The 25,951-nt window shown below is 39.6% G+C and overlaps 1 protein-coding gene across 4 annotated transcripts in view; it reads left to right on the forward strand.

Moving 5' to 3' along the window:
• The window catches only part of ERICH1 (glutamate rich 1), a 112,896-nt gene that overhangs the window by 48,994 nt on the left and 37,951 nt on the right, over positions 1-25,951 (forward strand). For all 4 annotated transcript variants that reach the window (XM_023550384.2, XM_023550383.2, XM_003411860.4 and 1 more), the window contains exon 3: positions 12,149-12,283. In XM_023550384.2, coding sequence (XP_023406152.1) covers positions 12,149-12,283 — 135 coding nt within the window. The remainder of the gene's footprint in view (positions 1-12,148; positions 12,284-25,951) is intronic.

A 25,951-nucleotide genomic window follows, 5' to 3' on the forward strand; every position in this document is an offset into this window, starting at 1 on the left:
GATAAAATCCTGGATGCGGTAAATAGATTAATTGCTCATCATTTAAATAAAAAGTGGCTCACAAACCTGTCCAGTTTGGCAGATATTTTTCCAAGGCTAAGCACTTTCAATTAGAAACTACAAGGCAGTGAAACTTTTTATTGCACATAAAATGGCTGTAATGAAATTGTAGTTTGAAAGCTGGATAATGAGAATTGATCATTGGGAGTGTGAGTTTTTTTTTTTGTTGTTTTTTTGGCTGAGATGTTGGATGCTGGGATTCATTCAAATATGATGAAAATCAGAGGGAAAGTAAAAACAATTATTCTTCTATACTGAAAGCATGTTCTGATAAACAGATCCTTGAGAAGATAAAGAGGTGGACCAACAAGAGGATTACGGGTTCCATCAGTTGGCCGTGGGCATAAACAGTTTGACCTATAATGAGAACATTTGCTTAGCCATTGTCACCAGAAACCTCAAAACCAAACTGGTTGCAATTATATCGATTCCGACTCATAGTGACCCTGTAGGATAAAGTAGAGTTGCCGCATAGGGTTTCCAAGGAGCAGCTGGTAGATTTGAACTGCTGACCTTTTGGTTTGCAGCTGAGCTCTTAACCACTGTACCACCAGGGCTCCATTGTCAACAGAAGAAGACTGGAAACGTTGTATCGTGCCCCCTCTGGGCAGCCGTCATGGCAGATCTCCTTGGAGATTTTTACTGTGATGTAGCTCAGAAAGTACTTCAAAAGACACGACTGTGATTTGTGTCAACATATTCACGTAGATCTAATTTCTTGAAATATTGTGATACCAAGACAGAAAAAAAATTGTCATGACCCAGAATGTGTTACATGGTATCAACTTTCTTCAATTCAGCCCTGTCTCATGGGATCCATACTCCCTGCAGTAGCATTTTGCCACTTCACCCGTGGAGGTAGGGAATGATTTTTCCTTTTTTTTTTTCCTGAGAATAATTAAACTAAAATATTTAACATTAAAGTATTGTAGACTGGAACAGAATATGAATGTAAGCTTTTAGCCGAAATTTAGGATTCTACAGGGCAACTGTGCTTGAACCTTGCTGTCCCTCAAACAAAAAGATCACTGAGAACCTCTCTAATAATTATAAATATCCTGATAAAGACAACCATAAAACACTGCTTCCTGCTTACCAAAGTGGCAGAGCATTTTTAAGAAGTATGTATACTACCTTGTCATCGAGAATTCTGGAAAATGAATACTCATAATTTGCTGGTAGGAATGTCACATAGCACATCCTTTCTGGAGGGCAGTTTTATAGTACGTATTCAGATATTAAACTTTTTTATTCTTTGACCTAGTAGCTTTCCTCTGTGCACTAAGATGACTCATACCCACAGCCTGTGAATGCTGGAGTGCCCCAAAACTCATTGCTCAGTGTTCTCTTATCTACACCCACTTCCTAGGTAATTTTATCCAAACTCATGGCTTAAATTTCCAGAGAGACAGGTAGGCAGATAGACAGGCAGACAGACAGGCAGGTAGATAGATAGATACTGGCTTAAGTTTCCACATAGGTAGGTAGGTAGATAGGTAGATACATACACACATACGTACATACATGCATGCGTACATACATACTCTTAGCTCCCAGATTTGTTTTTCCAACCTAGACCTATCCCCAAGCTTAGAGATTCTCACCCTAAGGTAGCTCACAGAGTATTGTATGGACAACTGCCTGCCAGTCTCCTCCACTTAGACGTCCACTAGGCACCTTAAACCCCAGGTCTCTAAGACAGAACTCCTGCACATCTCACTAAACAGTGACTCCCAGTTGCTCAGACCCAAAGCAGTAATCATCCTTCCCTACACTTTCTCTCAGACCCAATACACAACCCACAAGCATATCCTGAGTCTGATCCTTTCTCAAAGAAGGTTCTATCTTCTTTACTGCTGTGGTGATAACTCCTCATAATAGCCTGTGTGAGCAGCTGAGGGCAACGATGTTGGCAGGCCCCCAGACTTTCCTAAGGGGGCAAACCTGCACCACGTGAGATGCAAGAGGATGGGGCGGGGAATATCCAAATGGCAAAGATTGTGCAGAACATGGTCTAGCCCCCTTGGCCCCCTTCTCTGCAATCTTCATTAAAATTAGGCAACTCTCAAGGTTTTTGGGGTGAGTGGATTAGCTGTAGGAAAGAAGCAGCTGCGTTTTGTGTCTGGATTGACAAGGAATAAGAGAAACAGCGTGCACAGACAGAGCCGGGGACTGAGCAGACGATGATGAAGTATCATCTCAAGTATTCGGAAAAACCGTAGGAGGCCTTTGGACTGTTGCGGGTCATGTAATTGGGAGTCCGAGCCAAGTTTCTTTCATTCTCCAAGAAGTAGGAGGACATAAGCTGACATATGGTTATTTTATAATAGCTGAAAGTTAGAAGTCTGAATATTTAGCAGTTGAAGTTGGCTAAATGAACGGTGATACATTTAAAAGATGGAATGCTATCCAGCTATTCAAATCATGCTATTAAAGAATGAAGAGTATTGCAAATGTGTACAGATATTGCCCTTGATAATGAGGGAAAAAACCAAGCCATGGTATTTTCAGTTGCTTCGTACGCATGTGAAAGCTGGACAGTGAGTAAGGAAGACTGAAGAAGAATTGTGGTGTTGGTGAAGGATATTGAATATACTCTTGTCATGGATTGAATTGTGTTCCCCAAAAGTATGTGTATCAGTTTGGCTGGGCCGTGATTCCCAGTATTGTGTGATTGTCTGCCATTTTGTCGTCTGATGTGATTTTCCTGTGTGTTGTAAAATCTTGCCTCTGTGATGTTAATGAGGGGAGATAGGCAGCAGTTATGTTAATGAGGCAGGACTCAATCTACAGCATTGGATTGTGTCTTGAGCCAGTCACTTTTGAGATATAGAAGAGAGAAGCAAGCAGAGAGACCAGAGGATTTTCATACCACCAAGAAAGCAGCACCCGGAGCAGAGCGTGTCCTTTGGACCCACGGCCCCTGCTCGGAGAAGCTTCTAGTCCAGGGGAAGATTGATGAGAAGGACCTTCCTCCAGAGCCAACAGAGAGAAAGCCTTCCCCTGGAGCCGATGCCCTGAATTTGGACTTCTAGCCTGCTTCACTGTGAAGAAATAAATTTCCCTTTGTTAAAGCCACCCACTTGTGTTATTTCTGTTACAGCAGCACTAGATGACTAAGACAACTATGTACTGCCAGAAGAATGAACAAACCTGTCTTGCAAGAAGTACAGCCAGAATGCTCCTTGGAAGGGAGTTTGGCGAGACTTCATCTCACATACTCTGGACGTGTTATCAGGAGGGACCAGTCCCTGGAGAAGGACATCATGCTTGGTAAAGTAGAGGGTTAGCGAAAGAAAGGAAGACCCTCAGTGAGGTGGATTGACACAGTGGCTGCAATGGTGCGCCCAAGCATAACAACGACTATAAGGATGGCACAGGATCAGGCAGTGTTTCATTCTGTTGTACGTAGGGTTGTTGTGAGTCAGAACCAACACAACAGCACCTAATGACAGTAATACATGAATATTGCTCTTAATAATGAGAAAAAAGTACTACAATCATATGAGAAATTTGATTGAAATTTAGTTAAAAGTATTTAAATGCATAGAGAAAAAAATTCAGTTGTTGAGAGTGGTGATGAAATTGTGAGAAATTACTCTCTCTTGCTTAAATAGTTTGGATTTTTAAAAGTTTTCTCATTGCGTTTAACTTTTTTAAAGCTTGTTGATGTTCTTTTTAAGATGCTGGATTGCAAAATCCAGAGCTGTTTTTATCAAACAGATAAAACAGTCGATTCCGACTCATAGTGACCCTATAGGACAGAGTAGAACTGCTCCACAGAGTTTCCAAGGAGCGCCTAGTGGATTTGAACTGCCAGCTTTTTGGTTAGCAGCCTTAGCTCTTAACTACTACGCCACCAGGGTTTCTGTTTAAGAGGGTAGTATAAGCTGCTTAAAGCAATGATTTAGTTCTACATATATAATCACTAATGGCAAGTGAAAAAAATAATGTGCAGAGGTGTACATGGAATATGACATCTGTATACTCCAGTCTGTGTTCATTCATTCTCTTACTACATATGTATTGTGTCCATAAGTATAATATGTACCCTTTAGGGATTTTAGTTGGAACTACATTTAGTTGCTAGCTGAATTTGGGGAGGACTGATATCTTTATAATATCAAGTCTCCCTTTCAATTTCTTTGGTTTCCTCCACTAGTTATATTCTATCATATTACCTTAATTATTTCATTCATAAGTCTTTGAGTAAGCTTTCATAAGTATCACATTATATTCTATTTTTTCATGATGTAAGGTCTCTGGAGATGGGAGCTGTCTGTCTTGTTTGTTACAACATCCCTAGTATCTTGCACAGTGGCTGAAACAGAAGGGAACTTAAAACATCTGATCCCATCACGATGAATTTAGTAAACTCTGCCTTTGCTGCCCATCCCGGGTCTGAGGAAAGAGTTAGAGGGTGGGCATAACCAAACAGATACTAGAGACTGCCATTCTGAAGTGACTTCACACAGTCTTAGCAGTAAGTTTCTTCCAGAATTTTGTCCCTTGGGATGCTGCATCTTTATTGCTGATACTAGTGTTAGTTCCGTTCACAGTCTTTTTAGGTACTGTGCCAGTTGCCTCATGTGGATTATTTCGTTAAGTCATAAAAACAGTCCTAGAAGGTAGTTACTTATTTCCATACATGAAGACTCTGAGGCTTAGGCTGTAGGACTAGTTAGTAGGGTGAACTGAGAATTGAATCCAGGTTCGATTGTACAACTTAGTTTAATCTTGTAACCGCTATACCGTTTTTGCCTTTCCAAATTGATGCCTCAGGCTCTGGTTTATAAAATGTAAGCCGTTTAACTAGAGCTGTAGTATCGCTAAGGATCACTGGGGATCTGATCTATCACAACATTATGAAAGCTAATCTGGGAATAATGGCTCTGTTGCTGATTTATGTAGTGAATACAGTGAATCCCTGTTGTTGGCCAGCCACTGAGAAGTCCTGATTATAGGATAGTGAAACGAAACTTCCTGCTATCATTCGGTTCCCATTCTAGCTGGTGACACAATGAGACATGTGAACAAGTAAACAACTGCAAACTATGAAGAAGATACAGTGGTGCTCAGCAAATGGTGGGGGTGTAGCTATTTGCTGAAAATATGCTGATACTGAATAATGGAGGTATGGGGGTGTCACAGAGGCCTTGTTTAAATTGTGTGAGCACTGAGAAGTCACGGAAGCTGGAACCTAAAGGATGAAAAGGAGCCTGCTGAAGAGAGCATCTTAGACACGTATAGGAGCCCGGTGGTGCAGTGATTAAGCACTCAACTGCTAACTGAGGTCAGCTATTGGAAGCACCAGCTGCCGCACAGGAGAAAAGACCTGGCAATCTGGTCCCATAAAGATTACAGCCTAGGAAACCCTAGGGGGCAATAATAATAATAATAATCTAGGGTTGCTATGGGTCGAAATCAACTCAGTGACACACAGCAACAACAACAACTGATGTGTTGTAGATGCAGGTAAAGGAGAAGGATTAGTCATGGGTTACTTCCTGGTTTCTGGGTTGAGCAGCTGAGTTGGAGCTCCTTCCGTTTTCTAAGAAAAGGCACCTTTAAATACCTTGAGTTGTGTAGGAAATTAATAAGGGCATAATTTACATTAGAAAAGAATCTTGAAACAGACCAAAATGAAATAAACAAGTGGACGTGGAAAAGAAACACCTCAGTCTTGGAAGTAAAAACACAATATTGATGAAACGTGAGTATCCGTAGGCTGGACCTGAAGTTACAGAACGTTTGTGAATTGAGGGTTGTACTGAAGAATGCTCACTCAGAATCTGGCACAGAGATTCGAAGAATGTGTGTAGAAAGTGAAAGCATATTTGAGCTTTGAGGCAAGTGTGAAAGATGTGTTGAGAATTTTCCAGAAAAAAGAGCCGTTAGACCAGAAGCACACTCTGAGTAGTCAACAGGATAAATAAAAGCAAATCCACGCTTAAACACGAGGGTAAGAAGTTACCACAGAGAAAACAAACTGCCTAAGAAGTAACCCTTAGACTAACTAGGCTTGTCGTATTCAACTGTAGAGAACATAAGACCATGGAATAAGATCTTGCCACATGCTGAGAAAAATTAACTGGTGATCTAGAACTGTGACGTCCAGTAAGGTAGCCACTGTCCATGTGTAGATATAAAGTTTTATTAATTAAAATTAAAATTTCAGTTCTCTGATCACATTAGCCACGTTTCAAGTGCTTATTAACCACACAAGGTTGTGGCTAGTGTATTGGACACACAGATATAGAATATTTCCGTAATCACAGCAAGCTATATTAAAAAACCAAACCAAACCCGTTACCGTCAAGTCGATTCCGACTCATAGTGACCCTATAGGACAGGGTAGAACTGCCCCATCAGACAGGGCTAATCTGGAATTTTACATGCAGTCAAGCTGATATTGAAGAGTAAGGGGGCAAATCAGTGAGCGAGAACAAAGGGGGAAATCTTTGAGTTGTGCTGAGGGCAACTGCATAGCTACCTGGAAACAAAATAAGTTAGGACTGAAATTTACCTGAAAAATTGCAAATTTGGCTAAATTCCAAATGGAGCCAGTATTTCAGTCTAAAAAATTGAAACCAAAAGAAACCATGGGAGAACTTTTCCCCTCTGAAGTTTCATACACATACAGAGGCATAAAAGAAAATATTGATAATTATACCTTATGATATTTTAAATTCCACAAGGCAAAAAAAAAAAAAAAAAAAATTACCAAAGTTAAAAGACAAATAATAAACTGGAAAAAACTATTGCAATTCCTAGTCCTGACGAAGGTTCCCTTCTTAATATCCAAAGAGCTGAAGTATTAATAAATGATGAAGAGCCCAAAAGAGAAATGAGCAAAGGAGAGTGAGGGGCGGTTCACAGAAAGGGTAAACAAGTGGCTCTCCCATCGTGAACAAACCAACACAAAAAAGTGATGCTCAACTCACTGCTAACAAGAGAAAGACAAATCAGAAGATACTCTGAGATACCTTAAATCTGTCCAATGGTCATAGATCAGAAAATTTTGTCAGTACACTGTCAGGAGCAGGGAGCAGGCGCTTACGTGTAGTTGAAGGATAAATTGGTACGTTGTCTAGGAAGGGCAGTCGGATAACATATATCAAAGTTACAAATACACGCACATCTTAGACCCAGCAATTCTACCTCTAGCAATTGTTCCTGTAGATTAACTTAACATTTGTGGAAAATGACGTGTTCAAGGTTATTCATTGTAGCGTTGTTCAGAGTAATGAGATTGAAAAAAGTGTAAATTTTTTTAAGAGGAGATGAGTTAAATAAATTATGGTACATTTGCCTGTTGGAATTATGCGCACGATAGGAAACCCTGGTGGCGTAGTGGTTAAGTGCTACAGCTGCTAACCGAAGGTCAGCAGTTTAAATCCGCCAGGCACTCCTTGGAAGCTCTATGGGGCAGTTCTACTCTGTCCTGTAGGCTCGCTATGTATCAGAATCGACTCAATGGCACTGGCTGGTGGGTTTATCAAAAGGAGTGAGGAACTTGATGTGTTACTGGCATGGGTGCAAAGATGTATCATTAAGTGAAAAAAAGCGAGAGACGCTGTTTGCTGCTGGATTCGTTAGTACGAAGAAGAGGAGAAAAAGGAATAATATATGTATATTTGTTTGTATATATACAAGTAGCTCTGGAAGAATACACACACACACACACACACACACACACACACACAATGATAACATTAGTTGCCTCCTGGAAGGGAAGCTGAGTGACTGGGGTGCAGAAGTGCAAGGAGATTTTCACTGTATATACTTTTGTACCCGTTGAGCTGTGTAACTATAAAATAAAATTTAAAAAATTATTATTATTATTTTTTACCTATTAACTAAATTGATAACTATAATCTTTAAAAAGATGCCAAATAAATATATTTTCAAACCTACAAAGCCCAAGAGATTTTAACCACCACATGTTTTCACTGAAAGAACCATGTACTTAGCAAAAAACAAAAGTGAACCGAGAGAGGGAGGCATGGGGTATTGGAAACAGCAGGGAGCCCGGAAATGGATTTAAAAAATGGATAATTAATTAACTATTGACTATAATAAAGAAGTAATATTTTTTGTATGTTTAGCAAAACTTGGAAGTCATTGTAAGACTTAATAAGAGAGTAATTGGCTGGGTTCAAAAGCAGACGATTAGAAGAATTAGGGACAGTGAGTACAGGCAGCTTTGCTGGCAAATGGTGCATATTGATCAGGTGGTGGTTGAGGGAGTGTGGAAACAAAAGCCTTTTAAGATGGGAGAGATAACAGCATGTTTGTATATTATTGAGAATGACAAGGTGACAAGGTAGAGGTGAAAAATTGATAATGCCAGAGGGAGAGGAGAAAATTGCCAGAGCTATGTCTTTGCCTAGGTGAGAGAGGATGAGTACAAGAATGAAGGGGTTAGTCTTGGCCAGTAGGTAAAATTTGTAGGCAAGGCAGTATCTGAAGATTCTGGTTATAGTAGAGGTGGTGATAGGAGCCTGCGGAACTCTATCCTACTCTTGGTTATTTTCATAGTGAAGGACCATTAGAAGAGAAAGGAGGAGGTATATGATCATTGCTAGGAGAGAGAGACTGGGAGAATGTTAAGATTTGTAGGCAGCACCGAGTACCCATTTGAGATGAGTAGTCCTGCATTTGAGGTGAGAACAGTCAACGTGGTTATGTTTTTCCATAGCCATTCAGCTGTCCAGGAGTACCCAGAAGAGGTAGAGTGTTCAGTATAACCTGGTTGGGATTTTGCCAGTGAGTATAACAGAGGGGGAGAAAAGGGCCAGAGAGCTATAGGCAGATACAAAGGAGTGATCGTGATGAAGGACCACGCAATTTAAACTGAGAAAGACCGTATAGGAGACCATCAGGCCTAAGGACAGTGAAAAGGTGATAGACTCAGTGGATGGTAGTTCCAGATGAGATTGAAGAATTAAATCAAGCTTGAATGACAGTATCCTACAAAACAAATACCACTACCAGAAATATAGTAAAAATTCAGGAGCATGCATTTAAACTAATCAACCAGCTAGAGCTAATTAAATTGTACCGCTTCTTCTTATACTTAGGAATTTCAAACATGGACAGTTTCCCTCTATATTTTTCTAGGGCTTTCATCAGCAAGGAAGGTGGGATTCTGATGTGCCATCTCTATATCTTGAACTCTCACATCGGGAGATAAGATGTCCCAGGGGAACTCTAATTTAGCTTCTGGGGCTAATAAACGCCGTGCGCTATATGTGTCAAGTGGAGGAGAAAACCATATGGAAGTATATGGCTACTGGCTGCTCAGTAAAGTATAATTGATCTTCTCCTTGCTTACCGCCTCAGCAGTGAATATAACGTCTGGCTTGTAAAAAGGGTAAATGTCATCACAGTGACCATATTTTACCCAGAAGAATAAAGAATTAGAAGTGGAAGCTTTTATTACAGCTTATCTGTCAATTATGGTAATTGACAGATAAGCAAACTGAGGCCCAAGGGAATATTCTAATGCCTTGCTTAAAATCTTTCATCATAACAGTATTGTCATTTATAGTTTAAAAGCTCAGCCTTAAAAGTCAGCATGTGGTTGCTTAACATAGGAGGATCGTTCCCCTAGCATATTAGATTTTTGAACTCGTTTTTCTTCGATGTGTCATTATTTTTCATTGTATGAGTCATCTCGTATTTCACTTCCGTGATTCCTCCTGTATTCGTCCTAATAATTAAATGAACAATGACATTTCTAAGTTCTATTCAACTTTCTTATTAAGAAAGATTTAGCTGATTAAAAGCTTCCAAAATTATTCTGTGAAAAATGATCAAACGTTGACGTTACCAGTGGGGGATAGTATACTTAGAAGCATACCCCCATTCCGTCCTTGACTCCAGCAGAGAGTGACACGGTAGTTAATCAACTGTGGTGAATCCGATTAACTCAGGAGCTAGAATCCTTGCGTCTTAGCTTCAAGAAAGTAAAATATATTGATGGCAAAGGAATTTGAAAACGTTTCAAGGTTTTTGCATTTGAATGTCTTGAAACAAAACATTGTTATGTATTAGTATTTTTGTGCAATATTTGTCATTGTGATTGTTTTTAAAATCAAATATTCGTTTTTATGTGAAGACTACTTGGGATATTCACGTGTGTTTGCCATATTCACGTGTGTTTGCCATATACAAGGGAGTCACTTTTCCATATCTTATATGAAGATACAGAGATTTAGAAGATTGATGTTACCAATGTTGAAAAGAGCATAGATGAAATCAGCTCTCTTACAGTTATCTTTCTAGACAATGTATATCAAAAGCCAGCAAAAGGTGCATACCTTCGAACCAAACATTGCATTTCCACAAATTTATGCTAAGAAACAAAATGGCCAAGTATGTACAATTATATGCAACAAGGATGGTCATAGCAACTGTTTGTAAAGGTGAAAATTTAGAAACCAAACCTGTCTTAGACATCTAGTGCTGCTGTAACAGAAATACCACAGGTGGATGGCTTTAACAAAGGGTAATTTATTTCCTCACAGTAAAGTAGGCTGAAAGCCCAAATTTAGGGCATCAGCACCAGGGGATGGCTTTCTCTCTCTGTCAGCTCTGGAGGAAGGTCCTTGTCATCAATTTTCCCTTGGTCTGGGAGCTTCTCAGCACAGGAACCAAAGTCCAAAGGATGCGCTCTGCTCCTGGCACTGCTTTCTTGGTGGAATGAGGTCCCCCTATCTCTCTGCTCACACCTCTCTTTTCTCTCCCAAAAGTGATTGGCTCAAGACACAATCCAATTTTGTAGGTTGAGTCCTGCCTTACTAACTGCCACCTGTCCCACCTCATGAACATCACAGAGGTAGGATTTACAACACATAGGAAAATCACATCAGATGGCAAAATGTTGGACAGTTGCAGCCAAACTGATACACATATTTTTGGGGGACACAATTCAATCCATGACAACCTCCATGTGCAATATTTTTGAGAGTGATTAAATTATAATTCACCAATAACATGGAATATTATATAACCATTGAAATAGTATGTGGACTTGTATCTTAATATATTAGTTTAACATATTCAAATTAAATACCTTATTATGTTGTACACAGAAATGTATGTCATGTATTGAATTAATTGCCCCCCCCCCCAAAATATGTGTCAACTTGGTTAGGCCGTGATTCCCAGTATTGTATGATTGTCCTCCATTTTGTGGTTGTAATTTTATGTTAAAGAGGGCTAGGGTGGGATGTAACACCCTTGCTCAGGTCACATCCCTGATCCAATGCAAAGGGAGTTTCCCCAGGGTGTGGTCTGCACCACCTTTTATCTTACAAGAGATAAAGGGAAGCAGGCAGAGAGTGGGGACCTCATACGACCAAGAAAGCAGTGCCAGGAGCAGAGCGCGTCCTTTAGACCCGGGGTCCCTGCACGGAGAAGCTCCTAGTCCAGGGGAGAATTGATGAGAAGGCCAAGGAGAGAGAAAGCCTTCCTGTGGAACTGACAGCTTGAGTTTGGACTTTTAGCCTACTTTACTGTGAAGAAATAAATTTCTCTCTGTTAACGCCATCCACTTGTGGTATTTTTCTTATAGCAGCACTAGATGGCTAAAACAAATATATAACAATAAAATATGTATAGCATGATCCCATTGGGGCATGTGTATGTGTGTACCTGTGTATACACTGGGTACACACGTTGTTGGTATATATGGAGAAAATTTCAGAAGACCATGCACAAAAATATTAGGGGATCCATGTTGTGATAATGAGAGGTGTGTTAATATGGGATGTTTTTATTTTTGCTTTCTACTCATGAGTTAGACATGCTCTTATATAATAAAAACACAAAGGTTTACATAATAAGTAGCTAAATAGGGGTTTAAATAATTATAAATCCCTTGTTTTTCCTGAGTGGATATATAGGTGACTTGATCTTCTGGAAAAACACTTGGCTTATTAAAATCAGCATTTATAACCATGGTTAGGTTCCACTGAGCTATCTGATTTCATGTCTTCAATGAACTTGGTTGGAGAAACGATACTAAGGCAAATAAATGTCTGACTGCATTATATAATGTCTCCAAGTTGATCCCTCACAGATGGCGGCACTAAGATCCAGACTGAAAGACGACTGTGTGCAGTGAGCCTGCCTCCTGAGGGCTATATTCCGTGTCTGCCAGAGCTGAACAGTCGCACGGATTCTGAGAGCTCGTCCAGCAGGGCTGACGTAGAAGGTAAGAATCTGGCCCTCCGGGGGTGGCGAGGGAAGGTGCACATCTTTGCAGATAAAGCATTGTTTTTTTAATTTTTCAGTATTATAAATCAGCTTTGTTTGAGTTTATAATTAGAAGGCTATGGGTAAGCATATCATTGTATAACCACACAATGGACTGTTAGAAATTTTACAGTCACTAAAAATATGAGTGTGCAAAAAGTTGCAGTAACGGAAAAAATACTTAGAGTGGGGGATAGAAAGTTAGAATATGATTATAGTCATATTTATGAAAGCGTTAGAAGAAACCTGGAATTAAATACATCAGAATGTTGATAGTAGTTTTCTTGGTTTAGAACTATTTTTTTCCTCCCAAATTTTCAAAATTTCTGAGATTCTGTAACAATTTTGTAATCATGGAAATAGCTCATCATGTCTTTTGGGAAAAACATGGAATTATTAGACTTGCTTTTGTTGTTGAATGTCTTATGAATGAAGAAAACAAGGCAGTCAGAGAAGAGAGAAGAGATAATACAATTACGTACTATTAAGGATGGAGGTCCTGATGTTGCATGTTAAATTTTTACCTTGAAAAGTGAGGTGGTTGTTTTCTCCCTTTAAAATGATCACTGGAGAAACTTCTTTAAGAGGAATTTAGAATTTTTAAATACAAATTTTATCTAGATGATTTGCAGCTAGTATAAACCATGAAGCTGTGTGCGATAAAATTTAATTAATTTTAATATCCAGAGAATATGATTTTCTAGAACGTTGACCTTTCTGGCTTTCTAATTAAAGGGTCAGAAACCATAAAACCAAAAATAGGGTACTTAATGAATAATCCAAGTTTTCGAGCCCGGTTGAAATTTATTCATGTTTTCAAGCCCCGTTTGAAATGCAGTTATTATATAAATCAATTATTTAACTAGAGAGTTTAATTATGTTCTGATGAAGATGAATTGTTTTAGTGAATATGCCTCATCTTGTACTTACTACATTCGGTTAAGAAAATGTGTTGAACTCTTTCACGTGCTCTTGCATCCAGTTAGCTCTGTTGATGATGTCAGTACAGGAAGGTCTATGCGAGGCATCCTCCTTGAGAAAACCTCACCTTGTCCCTCCCGTGACCAAATGCCACTTCCCAAAGTGATTATATCAGAGACTAAGCTAGAGTGATGTCATTATAGGAAGTGGAAAGGTATTTGTACCAAATGTTTCTCTTATAAACATTAGTCTCTGGAAGATTATGTGTCCTCATATCCCCGTCAACCAACCAACCCATTGTGGTTGAGTCAATTCCGACTCATAGTGACCCTATAGGACAGAATGGATCTGCCCCATAGCGTTTCCAGGGAATGGCTGGTTGGTTTAAACAGCTAACCTTTTGGTTAGCAGCCAAATGCTTAACCACTGCACCACCAGGACTCCCATATCCCTGCAGTAGTCTCTGTTGTCTGATTCCGTAGGTCCCAGTGCTGTGGCGGGGTGGGAGAACAGAAGGGCCCTGGTGCCAGCTACTGCTCTAACCACTGAAGACTGGGTAGAGCAAAGCCTGGTTTCTCTAAACAAACAATTAAACAAGAACTGCCAAAAACTACATAGCGAAAGAAAAGGGGAGTTGAGTAAGATTAGGATTCATTGCATTTAAATTGTATTGGTAGCCTGGCTTGGGTAACTTACGCAATAAATTTTGATTACAACTTTTATTGTAAGTTATATTTTTATAAGTTATTTCTTAGGTAAAAATTCCCTGTTAATTTATTATTTCCTCTGTTCCCTCGTAGCAGTAAACACTGAGAGAACCTTAAATGCGTTACCTTCTTTGGTCAGAGGCAGGTGTTTAGGAAAGGTGATAGAAACATTGGGTGATGGTTGCCGCCAGGGAGTAGATTGACCAGCCCTGTTTTCCCTCAAAGGAGAGAGAGTGAGAAAATAAAATAAGGAAACTGTCTTGGGACCAACTCACGGACTTGGACATTGCAGCAGTAGGGGGCAGGACCTTCTCTGTTACTTAATACCCTAAGATTTGTATGTTTATGATCCATTCTGACTCCCTACACCTTGTTCTGTCAACTCTGACTCTTGACTTTTCCTTAACCTCATGTCTGAATGCCAACACCTCGTCTACTGACTTCCAGCTCTGAACTCAGTGTTTGTTTATCCGCAGTGATTCTGGCACCGTTCCTAGACTATCTTTCTACAACGGGATATTTCATCCTATCTTCCTGTTGCTGGACCATTCTACATCAGTCAGTGACTAAATGGCTTATCTCTGCTTTTCAGAAGCAGTTCCTTCAAGAGGCTCTTTTAATTCTATTTTGTAAGTTAATGCTAACCTAAAACATTAACCCAGTTTTTCGGAAGAGCTACAGATGACTTATTATTCAAATTCAGGAAGGCAGTATCTTTAAACTTTGAACACTTCTAACTTCATCTCCCAATGTTTCAATTTTTTTTTTTAACTGTTTATTTGAATATTTTTTTCCCCCAGTGCAGACCTCATGCAGTGCGTCCTTTAAGGCATTTGAAACGGTAAAGTTAGAAAACAGAATGCATTAATCAGATACTATTTACACGGGCTTCCTACTCTCATCCTCTGAAGTGAGAGAACATTCTGATGAAGCAGCACTGCGTTCAGTTGGTGGCGATGGGGTCAAACGAAGACTCGAACCACCAGCACCTCCAGCATTCCTCTTCCACCACGTTTCCTTGTTCCCCTGTAACTGCCCTCCGGGTCCCACACTCTGGCTGTAGGAATGAGGAAGAAAGTCTGTTAGGATCTTGAAGTCAGAGGAGCAGTTACCTACCTGTTCATAAGTCCATGCCCTCTCCTGTCTCCTCTTGATTGCCCCGAAGGGTGGGTATGAAAACAAGGTGTAAGAGAAGTGAAATGAGTGAGAGGGAAAGAGATTTTAAATTCTTTCCACTGCAATTTTAAGCAAAAAGAACAGGAGAACTAAAGTTGGAAAAGAAGAAAAAGTTGCGTTATTAATACTTCCATTTTGAATACCTACAACCAGTAAATCAATTAAATAGTAACTTGTGTATAACCACAGAAGAAAAGTATTGATTAAGGTTTTTGTTTACTACCATTTAGTATTAAAAAAAAAAAAAAAAATTTTTTTTTTTTTACTGTACTGGCTGCTTCATATCCATTTTCATTTAAGCCTCAGCACAACCCTATTATATGGTCTTTAGCCCCATTTGTGAATAAAGAAACCAAGACTCAGAACAATTACTAACTTGCCCCAAATCATCCAAGTAGTAGGTGGCAGGTACGGTGTGCAAACCAACGTCTGTATTAATGATTACTCAGCGCCCTTGGAGTCTCAGCTTCTCTGTTACTTCTGAAGCCTTCTGTGAGCCCCCTAGTGGGGGGTCAGGTATCCCTCCTGCATGCACTCCCATAAGTAGCACTTACTGGAAGTACCTGCTTGCTTATCTGTCTGCCCTAAGCTACCTTATAGGGCCAGGCCCTTGATCCACTTGTCCTCTGTACCTGACACAGTTCCTTGTAAAAAAAAAAAAAAAAATGAAACTCGAATGTTTATAAACTATGTCAATTAGTTTGTTTCAGGACCCGAGCCTATTTGTTATGAAGTCAGGAATATTCCCCAGAAATCGGGACAGACTTGAAGGAAATCAGGTGATAAACCTAAGTATCAGTCATTTGTTTCACTCTGTCTGTTCTGTCTCGGTTTCATCCTTTGGGTAATCAATCTCTCTGGAGCGGAGTCCCTGAGTCTAACAGATGCAGACCTTGAATTCCTTAGGCTTCAATTTTGTTAGGACTAGGTTTTTTGTTTTTTTTTTTTTAGGTTAGAAGTAGCGGTAGGAGAAGGAGGTCGTGTTGTTAAACTTCAATCTCAATCTTAAATGACGTAATAATAGACTTTATTTTTATTCTAGAACCTCTCCCCGCTTATGTCTGATGGATTTAAATAACTTGGTACAGCTTTAGATAAAAAAGAATGCATCTTCCTTCCTGCCTTAGAAATTACAAGCATTCCCCTTTGTGTTGTTGATACGGTGTTACATACTGTTCTCGAGAAGCCAGTAAACCTTTGGCCTGTCACCGATAGAACAACCGAATACATATTGTGCCAGAAGAAAACCATCCTTTTGGCAGACTTTCAGTGGAAAATGCTAAACAACCTTATTTAGCATGTTAACTCATTTATCTGGCAGAAACAATTTTTTGCTCACTATCTTGGCACATCTATGAGATGCTACCCTACGTGAAGCTACACAGTCTATTATGATAGTATTAATATTCCTCTGTGGCAATTGGGATAATAAGTAATGTTTGTCTTCAGAATATACCAGATCACAGTCATCTTTTGCATGACTTATGTTACAAGATCCTGAGCCTTCAGTTGACTACTAGTTGAAATACTTAAGTTAATTAGAAAATGTCATACTCTTCCCACAGAGACCAAACGTTTGTCCCTGAGCAGCTAGACAAGAACCAAGTTGAGCCCTTTAACTTTTAGAAGTAAATACATATAGCATCCCCAACATAAAAAAAAAAATGTTTAAATACTATACACTGACCAAAAACTGGAGCCCTGGTGGCATAGTGATTAAAGCACTTGGCTGCTCACTGAAAGATCAGCAGTTCAAACCCACCAGCTGCTCTGCAGGAGAAGGGTATGGTGGTCTGCTTCCGGAAAGATTACAGCCTTGGACACCCCGTGGGGGCAGTTCTCCTCTGTCCTACGGGGTCGCTATGAGTCAGAATTGACTTGAGGGCAGTGGGTTAGTAGGTGGTCCCAGAGCTTACATGTTAGTTTTCTGTCAGGCTCTTGTCAACAGTCCACTCAGGTGTGAATAAGAGATGTGGAGAGAGTCAACCAATATTTGAGAGTTGTGTTAGTTTCCCAGGGCTGTGATTAACAAAACACCACCATGAACTGGGTGACTTCTAAGAACAGAAATGTATTGGCTCATGGTTCTGGAAGCTAGGAGTCTGAATTTTACTTATTAGCTGTGTTGATTCCTTCTGAGGACTCAGGGGGAAAAGCTGTTCCGTGCCTCTCTCCTGGCTTCTGTTGGCTCCTGGCAATCCTAGGCATTCCTTGACTTGGAGATACATCTTCACACAGCCATCTTTCCTCTTTGCGTCTGTGTCTGCTTTCTTTTATAAGGATGGGATAAGGACCAGCCCTATTCCAGCATTACCTCATGTTAACTTCACATCTTCAGAGACCCTTTAAGAGTACAATTCAGTGGCATTAATTACATTCACAATGTTGTACAACTGTTGTGATGTTGTTGGGTACTGTTGAGTCGACTCTGACTCGTAGTGGTCCATGTGACGGAGCAAAACTGCCCCATAGTTTTCTTGGTTGTAATCTTCATGACAGCAGATCACCAGGCCTTCCTCCCGCAGAGTCACTGCGTGGGTTCACACCTCCAACCTTTTTGTTAGCAGCCAAGTGCTTAAACATTGCACTGTCAGGGCTCCTTACCATCTATTTCCAAAATTTTTTTAATCACGCCAAACAGAAACTCTGACCCATTGAGCAATAACTCTCCCGCCTCCTCCCCCTAGCTTCTGGTAACCACTCATCTACTTTCTGTCTCTATAAATTTGCCTGTTCTAGATATTTCACATAAATGGAATCATAATATTTGTTCTTTTGTGAGTGGTTTATTTCACTTAGCTTAATGTTGTAGAAGTTCATTCCTGTTGTAACGTGTATTAGAATTTTATTCATTTTTATGACTGAATAACATTTCATTTTTTGTAATTACCACATTTTCTTTATCCACTCATCTGTTGAGGATTCTTGGGTTGTTTCCACCTTGGGCTATTGTGAATAGTGCTGTAATGACTTGATCTTGAAGCAGGTCAACAGGTGGAAAAGGGTAATAGAACTGGTTCAGGTTAGGGCTTTCAAGACACAAAATAAAAGAAAAAAACATGTCATGTTCCAGAGTGGCAAGCCATTCTTGCTTAGCCTAGTGGGGGCTGAACATATTACTGGGGATAGGTGAGCTGGTGGCAAGTAATTTGGTACCAGAGTGTGAAGGGCTTTAGACAAAGAAGCTTGGACTTTGTCATGTAGTCGAACCATGCCCAACTGTGAATTCAGGGAGTAGCATGATCAGATTTGTGGCTTAGACACATAAGTCTGGAGGCATAGTAAATGAGAGAGGGCATCAAGTGGGGAGAAGACAACCGGTTAGACTATGGCAAGTGCCCTGAACTGAGGTAAGTGATAGAGGGAACAGAGAACTGGTCTGAAGATGTGTCTGAGGCGTAACTAATCAAGTTTGGTGACATTTTGCCAATGTAAGTTGAAGGAAAAAAGAGTTAAGGATGATACCAAGGCTTTTAACTCTCTTCATTATGTGAGATGATGATACCAGTAGATGAGAGAGGGAATAGAGAAAGATCATAGTTGTTTTATGAGTTTTTCCCCTTTTTTGTTGGTTGGTCTGTTGGTCTTGAGGTATGTGAATAGATATTGAGCGTGAGGTACTCTCACAACATGGAGGTGAAGGTGTCCAGTAAGCAGGTGGCATAACAGATCTTGGTCTCAGGCATGTACTGTTTCCCCTACTGTTTTCCAGTCTTCTTTGCAGTGGCCTCATCCTAGCACGTTGCCTGATAAAAAAAAATTTTTTTTTTTTTTTTTTGCCTGATACATACCAAAAAAAAAAAAAAAAAAACCTGTTGCCATGGAGTCGATTCAACTCATCCTATAGTGAGAGCTAAAAAAAAAACATAATAATAACTTAATTTAACAATTTAGAATAAAGGCTTTTGGAACTCTTTTGTAAATACCCGAAGCCAAACAAATCTAAAACAGTAGTCCAAGAATTGTATGATAATCTCCAATTATTAATTAATGAATTTGCGTTTCATTCAGAGATGTCGCTTCTGAATTTAATTGTGGCAGATCGTTCTACTAGGGTCTAACAACAAGACTTGAACTCCCTTCCCAAGCCATCTATATTGAACTTTAAAAGTTAATTCCTTTCGCCTTCAGTTTAATAAAATTTCGGTCACACCACAGACTATCACTGGTTTGCCCTCTGTGCCTCACATTCCTGTGTTCTACAACAGAGTTTATCAGAAGATTTCGCTTACTCACATCCTACACAGAATTAACCTATCCATTCCCACACACCAACACTTGAGATCCCTTTCCAAGACTGATGGACTTTGTAGTGTTTTATACTTAAAGTACCACTATGAGTCAGATGAGGGAGGCCAACATTGAAAACCGAATTAACACTGCATTTCCATTGTTGAGAGTTCTGTATTTTGTAAAAACTTTCTTTTTGTTTGAAACTATCGTATGTCAGTCAAGTAACCAGTGTCCTTTAAGTTCTAAATCAAATTTCTCTTCACGTATATCTTACAAATTTCTAGTCTTCTCCAGCAAGTCCTAATTTTAAGCTGTATGGACCTTCATTGTTTTATCGTCCCTCCCAGCGTGAATGCACTGTGGTTCAGTTGGCCTTATATTGTATTAATTTTACAACAAAGTAGTCTTTCAGATTTACATCTTTTATACCTCAAGTGCCAGCCTTCATGCTGCTTCCTTCTTGCCCCACATTTTAAAAACACATTTGAGTAGCGGAACCAAGAATTCAGCTTTACAACAGATAGCAACAAGCCTTAATAACCGCCACCCCCCGCCCCATCTCCTTAGAAACAGGGGTATAACTCTGGTCTTATAATTTCAGTTTTAGCTCTGCAGTGAACCCACCCTCAAGTGACTCCTGGGCCTAATGCCTTGCATATGCATTATTGAAAATACAGGTGACCTTGATCCATGATTGTCTGAAGTCCATTTAACTAGTTGGGAATTTACTTTCTACGGTTTAACCTCTTTTTTCTCCATTAATTAAACTAAATATTCTTATTAGCCACCTTCTTTTGTTTCCCTCTTTCGATTTTAAATGTTCTTCCCTTCCCTTATTAGCAAGCACTTGTCATTTGAAGGAAAGTGAATGGAGCCCTGTTTGCCAGAGCCCCAGATGCTGGCTTACTCATTCAGCAATGGCCTTCTTCATCTTACCCATTCATACCAGTGACCTCACCAGCTAGGAAAACAGTCCCTTTTTTCATCGTGAAAAGAGTACAAGTGCCTGCTTACCATTCGCGAAATATTAAATCCTGGAGCCTCTACATAGGAATTTTACAAAGGGGAGCCCTAGTTTTTATGTACTAAAAAAAACAGGCAATCTATTAAAAAAAAAAAAAATAGTCCTTCCTTTTCTGTATACTCTGATCTTTGATATTTTTTTTTCCAAAATGAGAATTTTGTGTTTCTTGACTGTAAAAATACTTGTTATAGAAAACTCATATCAGAGACACGCAGGAAGGAAAACATCGCATGAAGCTACTAATCAGCCAGAGACCTTTTAGTAAATATCTCTCAAGACTTCTCCCCACATAGATTACATGTATACATGCAGCTTTATGTAAACTGTGCCATACTGTGTGTACTGTACCATAAGCTGCTTTTTGCCCTCCATGTATTGTGGAGGTTTTCCCCTTTTCAGTTTATAGAGATAGATTGCTAATGATTTCTTACAGTAGGGGAAAGCTGTTTTATGAATGTGCCTGGGTTTATATAACTAGCCTGCCCTCCCCGCTGACTGATAGACCTTCAGAAGGTCTCCATGTGCTGCATTTAATGCCTTTGTACATACATTGGTACCTTTGCAACAGCCTGCTGATGTCCTGAAGATAGATTCTTAGAAGTGGAAGTATTAAGCCCAAGAGTATATATATTTCCTAAATTTTGAGACATATTACCAAACTGTCTGTCCGAATAGCTGTTCCAATTTATATTTTTACAGGCAATCCAAGAAAATTCCCTGCCCTCCATAGTCTGGGCATTTTCAGTCTTTTTAATTTTTGCCCATTTTTTGGACAACATATCTCTTATGTTAGAAAATTGTGCGTTAGGTTAATTTCTTTCTAAGCCTAATAGCTTAACTGACAGATTTGATTATAACCACATTTAAAATTTCTTTATGGCAAAGGGCGCTATAAAGAAAGTTAAAAGACGAAGAAAATGGAAAATGATATTTGCACATTGCATGGAAGATAAAAGTTAATTTTCTTAAAATATGACAAGCTATTAAAAATCAATAAGAAGAAACCGTCGCCCCCGTGGAATGAGCAAAACCCGTTGCTGTTGAGTCGATTCCGACTCATAGCAACCCCACAGGACAGAGTACAACTGCCCCAGAGGCTGTAATTCTTTACAGAAGCCACATCTTTCTCCTGAGAAGCGGCTAATGGGCTCCAACCTCAGAGCTTTTGGTTAGCAACCGAGTGTTTTAACCACTGTGCCACCAGAGCTCCTCTTGAGCAAAACAGAAATGGCAATTTCTGAAAGAAGAAATAGCAACAACTCTAACAATAAACATATGAAAGCATCCTTTTTTGGTTCCTTATTTTTATATTTTTGACATGAAATATTTGACCAATCTGAAATACATCTTGTTAGAACAAGGTATAAATCCATCTTTTTTGTTTGTTTTTCATTGATCTGCCTTTTTTAATTCAACATGTATCTATTAATCTCACTGATTTAAAAAAACGCCTTTATAATAGATTAAATTCCCATTTACACCTCGTCTTTTTCTTAACTCTCCTTTTCATTAATCTTTCTAGACCCACATTTTTTAACAACCGCCCTATTGACATTTGGGGCACTCTTCCCTGGGCAGGGCTTTCTGATAGGACATTTGGTAGATGGCAGTATCACGTCCCAGGTAACAGGACAGCCAAAGAACACCGTCACGGAGTTGTAAACCTTCTCCAGGGGAACATTCAGGTATCACAGAAGCAGGCGAAGGATAAGACCCTGTCCCAGCAGGCAAAAGTTTTAGTTAACGTGGTATCCTGCAAAGTGCGGGCTGCCTGTGTTGGAGAAATCTGAGCTGTCCCCCCAGTTCTTTTATCTGTTTTGTCTTTTCAGAAGTGCTCTATCATCTTGAGTAATTGCCAAGTTTACCACTCTATGAATCGATCAGTTTTGGTATCTTAGATAACTATTTACATTTCTCTGTGACCTTTTCCAGTATTGATTTCTGCGTTATTTCATGACGGCACCAAAGTTTGATGAAAGCTAATGATTTGGAATTACATGGTTTTCTAGTTTTCGTGTTTATAATATCAGTAACAATAAGAAACAACCTCCATAAAGTTACTGTACCATAGTTTGTTTATGCATTTCCTTGATATTCATCATTTGGATCGTTTTCAGCTTTTCTCTGTTATAACAAAACCTTGGACAGAAGTCTCTGAACTCACAGTTCTCTTTATTCTTGACTTAGTGCTGTAAACATAGGTGTTCATTCAGCGTGTAGGTCCACCCGAAAGCTTCCTGAAGCTTTGTACCAACCTGTTTCACTTCTCTTCCCCATTCTTCTTCAACATTATACGAGTGCGCTTGTCACCAGACAGAAAGGTGCATGGACCATGCCAAAACCCAGTCCTCACAATCTTTACTTTCTTGTTCTTGTCCCAATATGGCCACTGAACTTTGGGTTTCATTACTCAGCAGAATTTCCCGAGTATGGTCTGACGAGCAGGCAGTCACGTCCCTCATTCTGAATACTAGTTCTCTCTCCCATAGTCACCATCTCTCTTTAGGCTGATATTGTTGCATCGGACAGTTCTCTTCTAGAGAATTCTTAAAGCTACATGTAATCTACACTCAATTTTTTTTATTCTACTTGTATGTATAGTATGAGAAACGTTGCCTGACCTCTCACTGAAAGCCAGCTATGTCTCCAGCATTTGTGTCATTGCCCGTCAGACTGTTGTTAGCCTTTCCTGTTCCCCTTTCGGTTACACATCCCTTATTCCATCCTATTTTGTGTATTTTTTATAATGATAAAATATATTTAACACTTAAATAACTTAACAATAAAATACACACATAACTACTTACATTTCTTGATGACTTTTCCAGAGTTTATCTGTTTATTTCGTGATGGTACCCACTTTTTTTTTTTTTAATAACAATTTTGCTGCTGGCTGAGTGCTAACAATCCTGAATATGAGTTTTCATATTTACAATTTCAATGACTAAAAAGTGTTTCATAAAGCTATTTTCAGTTTTTTGTTTTTTTTTTTTTTACATTTTCTGTTGCTCGTTATTTGGCTTGTTCCTCACTGGAGTTATTTGCTCTGGTATTCTTAGAATGTGTTTTGAGAGTTTTCTTAAAGCTGTGTTACCTTTTTCAAATTTTGTCTTGGAAATCTAATTCAACTTTTTTTTTTTTTTTTTTTTTCCAACTGTCTCTAAAGTGTATGACAAGTTTTCCTGTCTAAGTTAAAGTGGCCTCCCATTTTCAAGGTTCTTGTTGCTTCCGTTTCTCCGGTAATTTTCTCCCTCATAGTCAAAAGTAGAGTCCGGTGTAGGGTTTTCCGTATTGCTGTTTGTAACACAGGCAGCAGGATTTTTGTTTTCTAGTCAGTTCTGCATTTCACAGAATGAGTGCAGCTGGCTCGGTTGTGATGGGGCAGAGGGAGGAGGGTTGGAGAATCCTATCCCTGCGCAAGACTGTGTTGTGAGACGCTGAGGAGGAATTACCCTTTCTAATTAGCAGGTGCTCTTTGTTCTGTGAGCCTCCCTGCATTCGTCTCCTGGGCCTGCCATAACAATGAACCACAAACAGGGTGGCTTCAAACAGCAGTAGTTTTTTCTCACAGTTCTGGAGGCTAGGAGTCTGAAATCAAGGTGTCACCAAGGTTAGATCTTTCTGGAGGGCTCCAAAGGAAAGTCTGCTCCATGCCTGTCTCCTAGCTTCCCACAATCCTCAGCTTCCCTTGGCTTGCATCTCTCCATTCTTGGCCTCTGTCCTCACATGGTATTCCTCCCTATGTGTCTATCTCTGTGTCTCTTCTCTTTTATCAGGACCCCACTCATCCTGGATTAGGGCCGATCCCACTCCACTGTGACTTCATGTTAACTAATTACATCTGCGAAGATGCTATTTCCAAACATCTTCACATTCACAGGTTCCAGGGTTTGGGCTTGAACTTATCTTTTTGGGGAACACAAATTAACACTTCCCCTTTATCCCTCGAACAGCCAATCCCTGCTTGCATTGTCTTCTTTGATGCCCAGCCCCAGCCAGTGTCATCCTGCTTTTGGTTAGGACACTTTCTTTCAACTTCTTTTATCACCCCAAATACCTTTCATTGCAGTTCCTGTGAATTTATTATTTGCTCTCGTCACAGCTTCCCCAGGCCTAGTGAAGTAGCCTGCTGACCAATTCCTGGGCCAAGGGTCACTCAGTGCCAATCCTGGCCGTTCACAGTTGTTACCAAGTTAGTCCTCCAAACATATAGCAACACATCACTCAGTAAATGCTCACTGAGAGGTCTTCTTAAAACCTGCAGCCCTTCCTCTTTATTTACTGACTTAAGAAGATTCCTCAGTCACCATAGTACGCTGCAGTCTACCTTTGCATGCTTACCCCTTGATCCAGCCAAACTGGACAACTTACAAATCCCAGATCACACTCTACTTGTTCACCCGTGTTCCTTTACTTGATGTTCCATCTGTGGAAAGGTCTTTCTCCTTTTCCTCTACATCTTTCCCTCTTGAATTCTCAACTTTCGTAAACCATTTCTTGATTTTTGCCCAACTCTTTGACAAGTCGGTTTCGACTTGCCAAACAGCAACATGTTAGTGTAAAGGACACTGGATTTGCAGACTTAGACATTTACTGTGTAGGTGGCTCCTCTCAATTTCTTTAAAACTCAGTTTTCTTATCCACCTGATGGGAATAATGATTCTGGCCTACCTAACAAACTTACATGTTTGTTGTGCTGATCAAATTGGCCTTATTGCAAAGCTTGTGCAAATGTAAGACATTGCCAACTTTTTGTTCCCTGAGGCACCTAGCCCAGTGCCTTGTTATAGTTAAGTCTTTGGTCAATATTTGGTGAATTGAGTCAAATAATTATTTATAAAAACAGCCTATAAGGCCAATGTCAATTCTCTTCCCTAGTACATAATCACAAGGGGTATATTTACATGGTTTTTATACTTGGATCAAGCTGCAAAGCCATTAAAATCAAGTCATTTTTATGGTAAGCAGTTATAATTATTATTCTCTAATAGCAAGCACAAATTGAAATAGTTATTACTTCGTGGCTTTTGGAAGCATGAACTGAATACACAGTTCCGATACGGATTCAGCGTGAGTTGACTATTCGTTTTTTAAATGTGTTTTGACAGAGTGAGCCCTTAGCTTTAATGAAGGTGATTTTCAGGTCTTAGTGGCACCGTCTTTGCTGCTGTTCAGCTTTTTGCTGAAGAAATCCTGGTCCATGACTTCTTTGAGTCATTCTAGAGTGATTATGGTAATGCATAGCTTGGCATTCCAGCCCATTTGCCTAATAAGGTGCAATTATCACAAAATGCAACCAGAGTCAAGATAGAGCTCAGAGGTTTTCTCTTCCACCTTTCATCAGCCAATGACAGGTCATAGTCCATACACATCACGTTTCTTTAAGGGTCTTAGACTTTAAAATGTCTGTGACACTCACGCAAGAGAGACTGAGTGCCAGAGTTTTTTATTCTTGTTAGGACTGATTTATTGAAATGAGACTTAAAACGTTTAATTCTATGAAAGCCTTTCTTCCTCACAGGTTGAGGATGGTTGTGAGTGATATTGGAGCCTGCAGTCATTTTGA

Source organism: Loxodonta africana, chromosome 12 (genome assembly GCF_030014295.1).
Source record: "Loxodonta africana isolate mLoxAfr1 chromosome 12, mLoxAfr1.hap2, whole genome shotgun sequence".
NCBI lineage: Eukaryota > Metazoa > Chordata > Mammalia > Proboscidea > Elephantidae > Loxodonta > Loxodonta africana.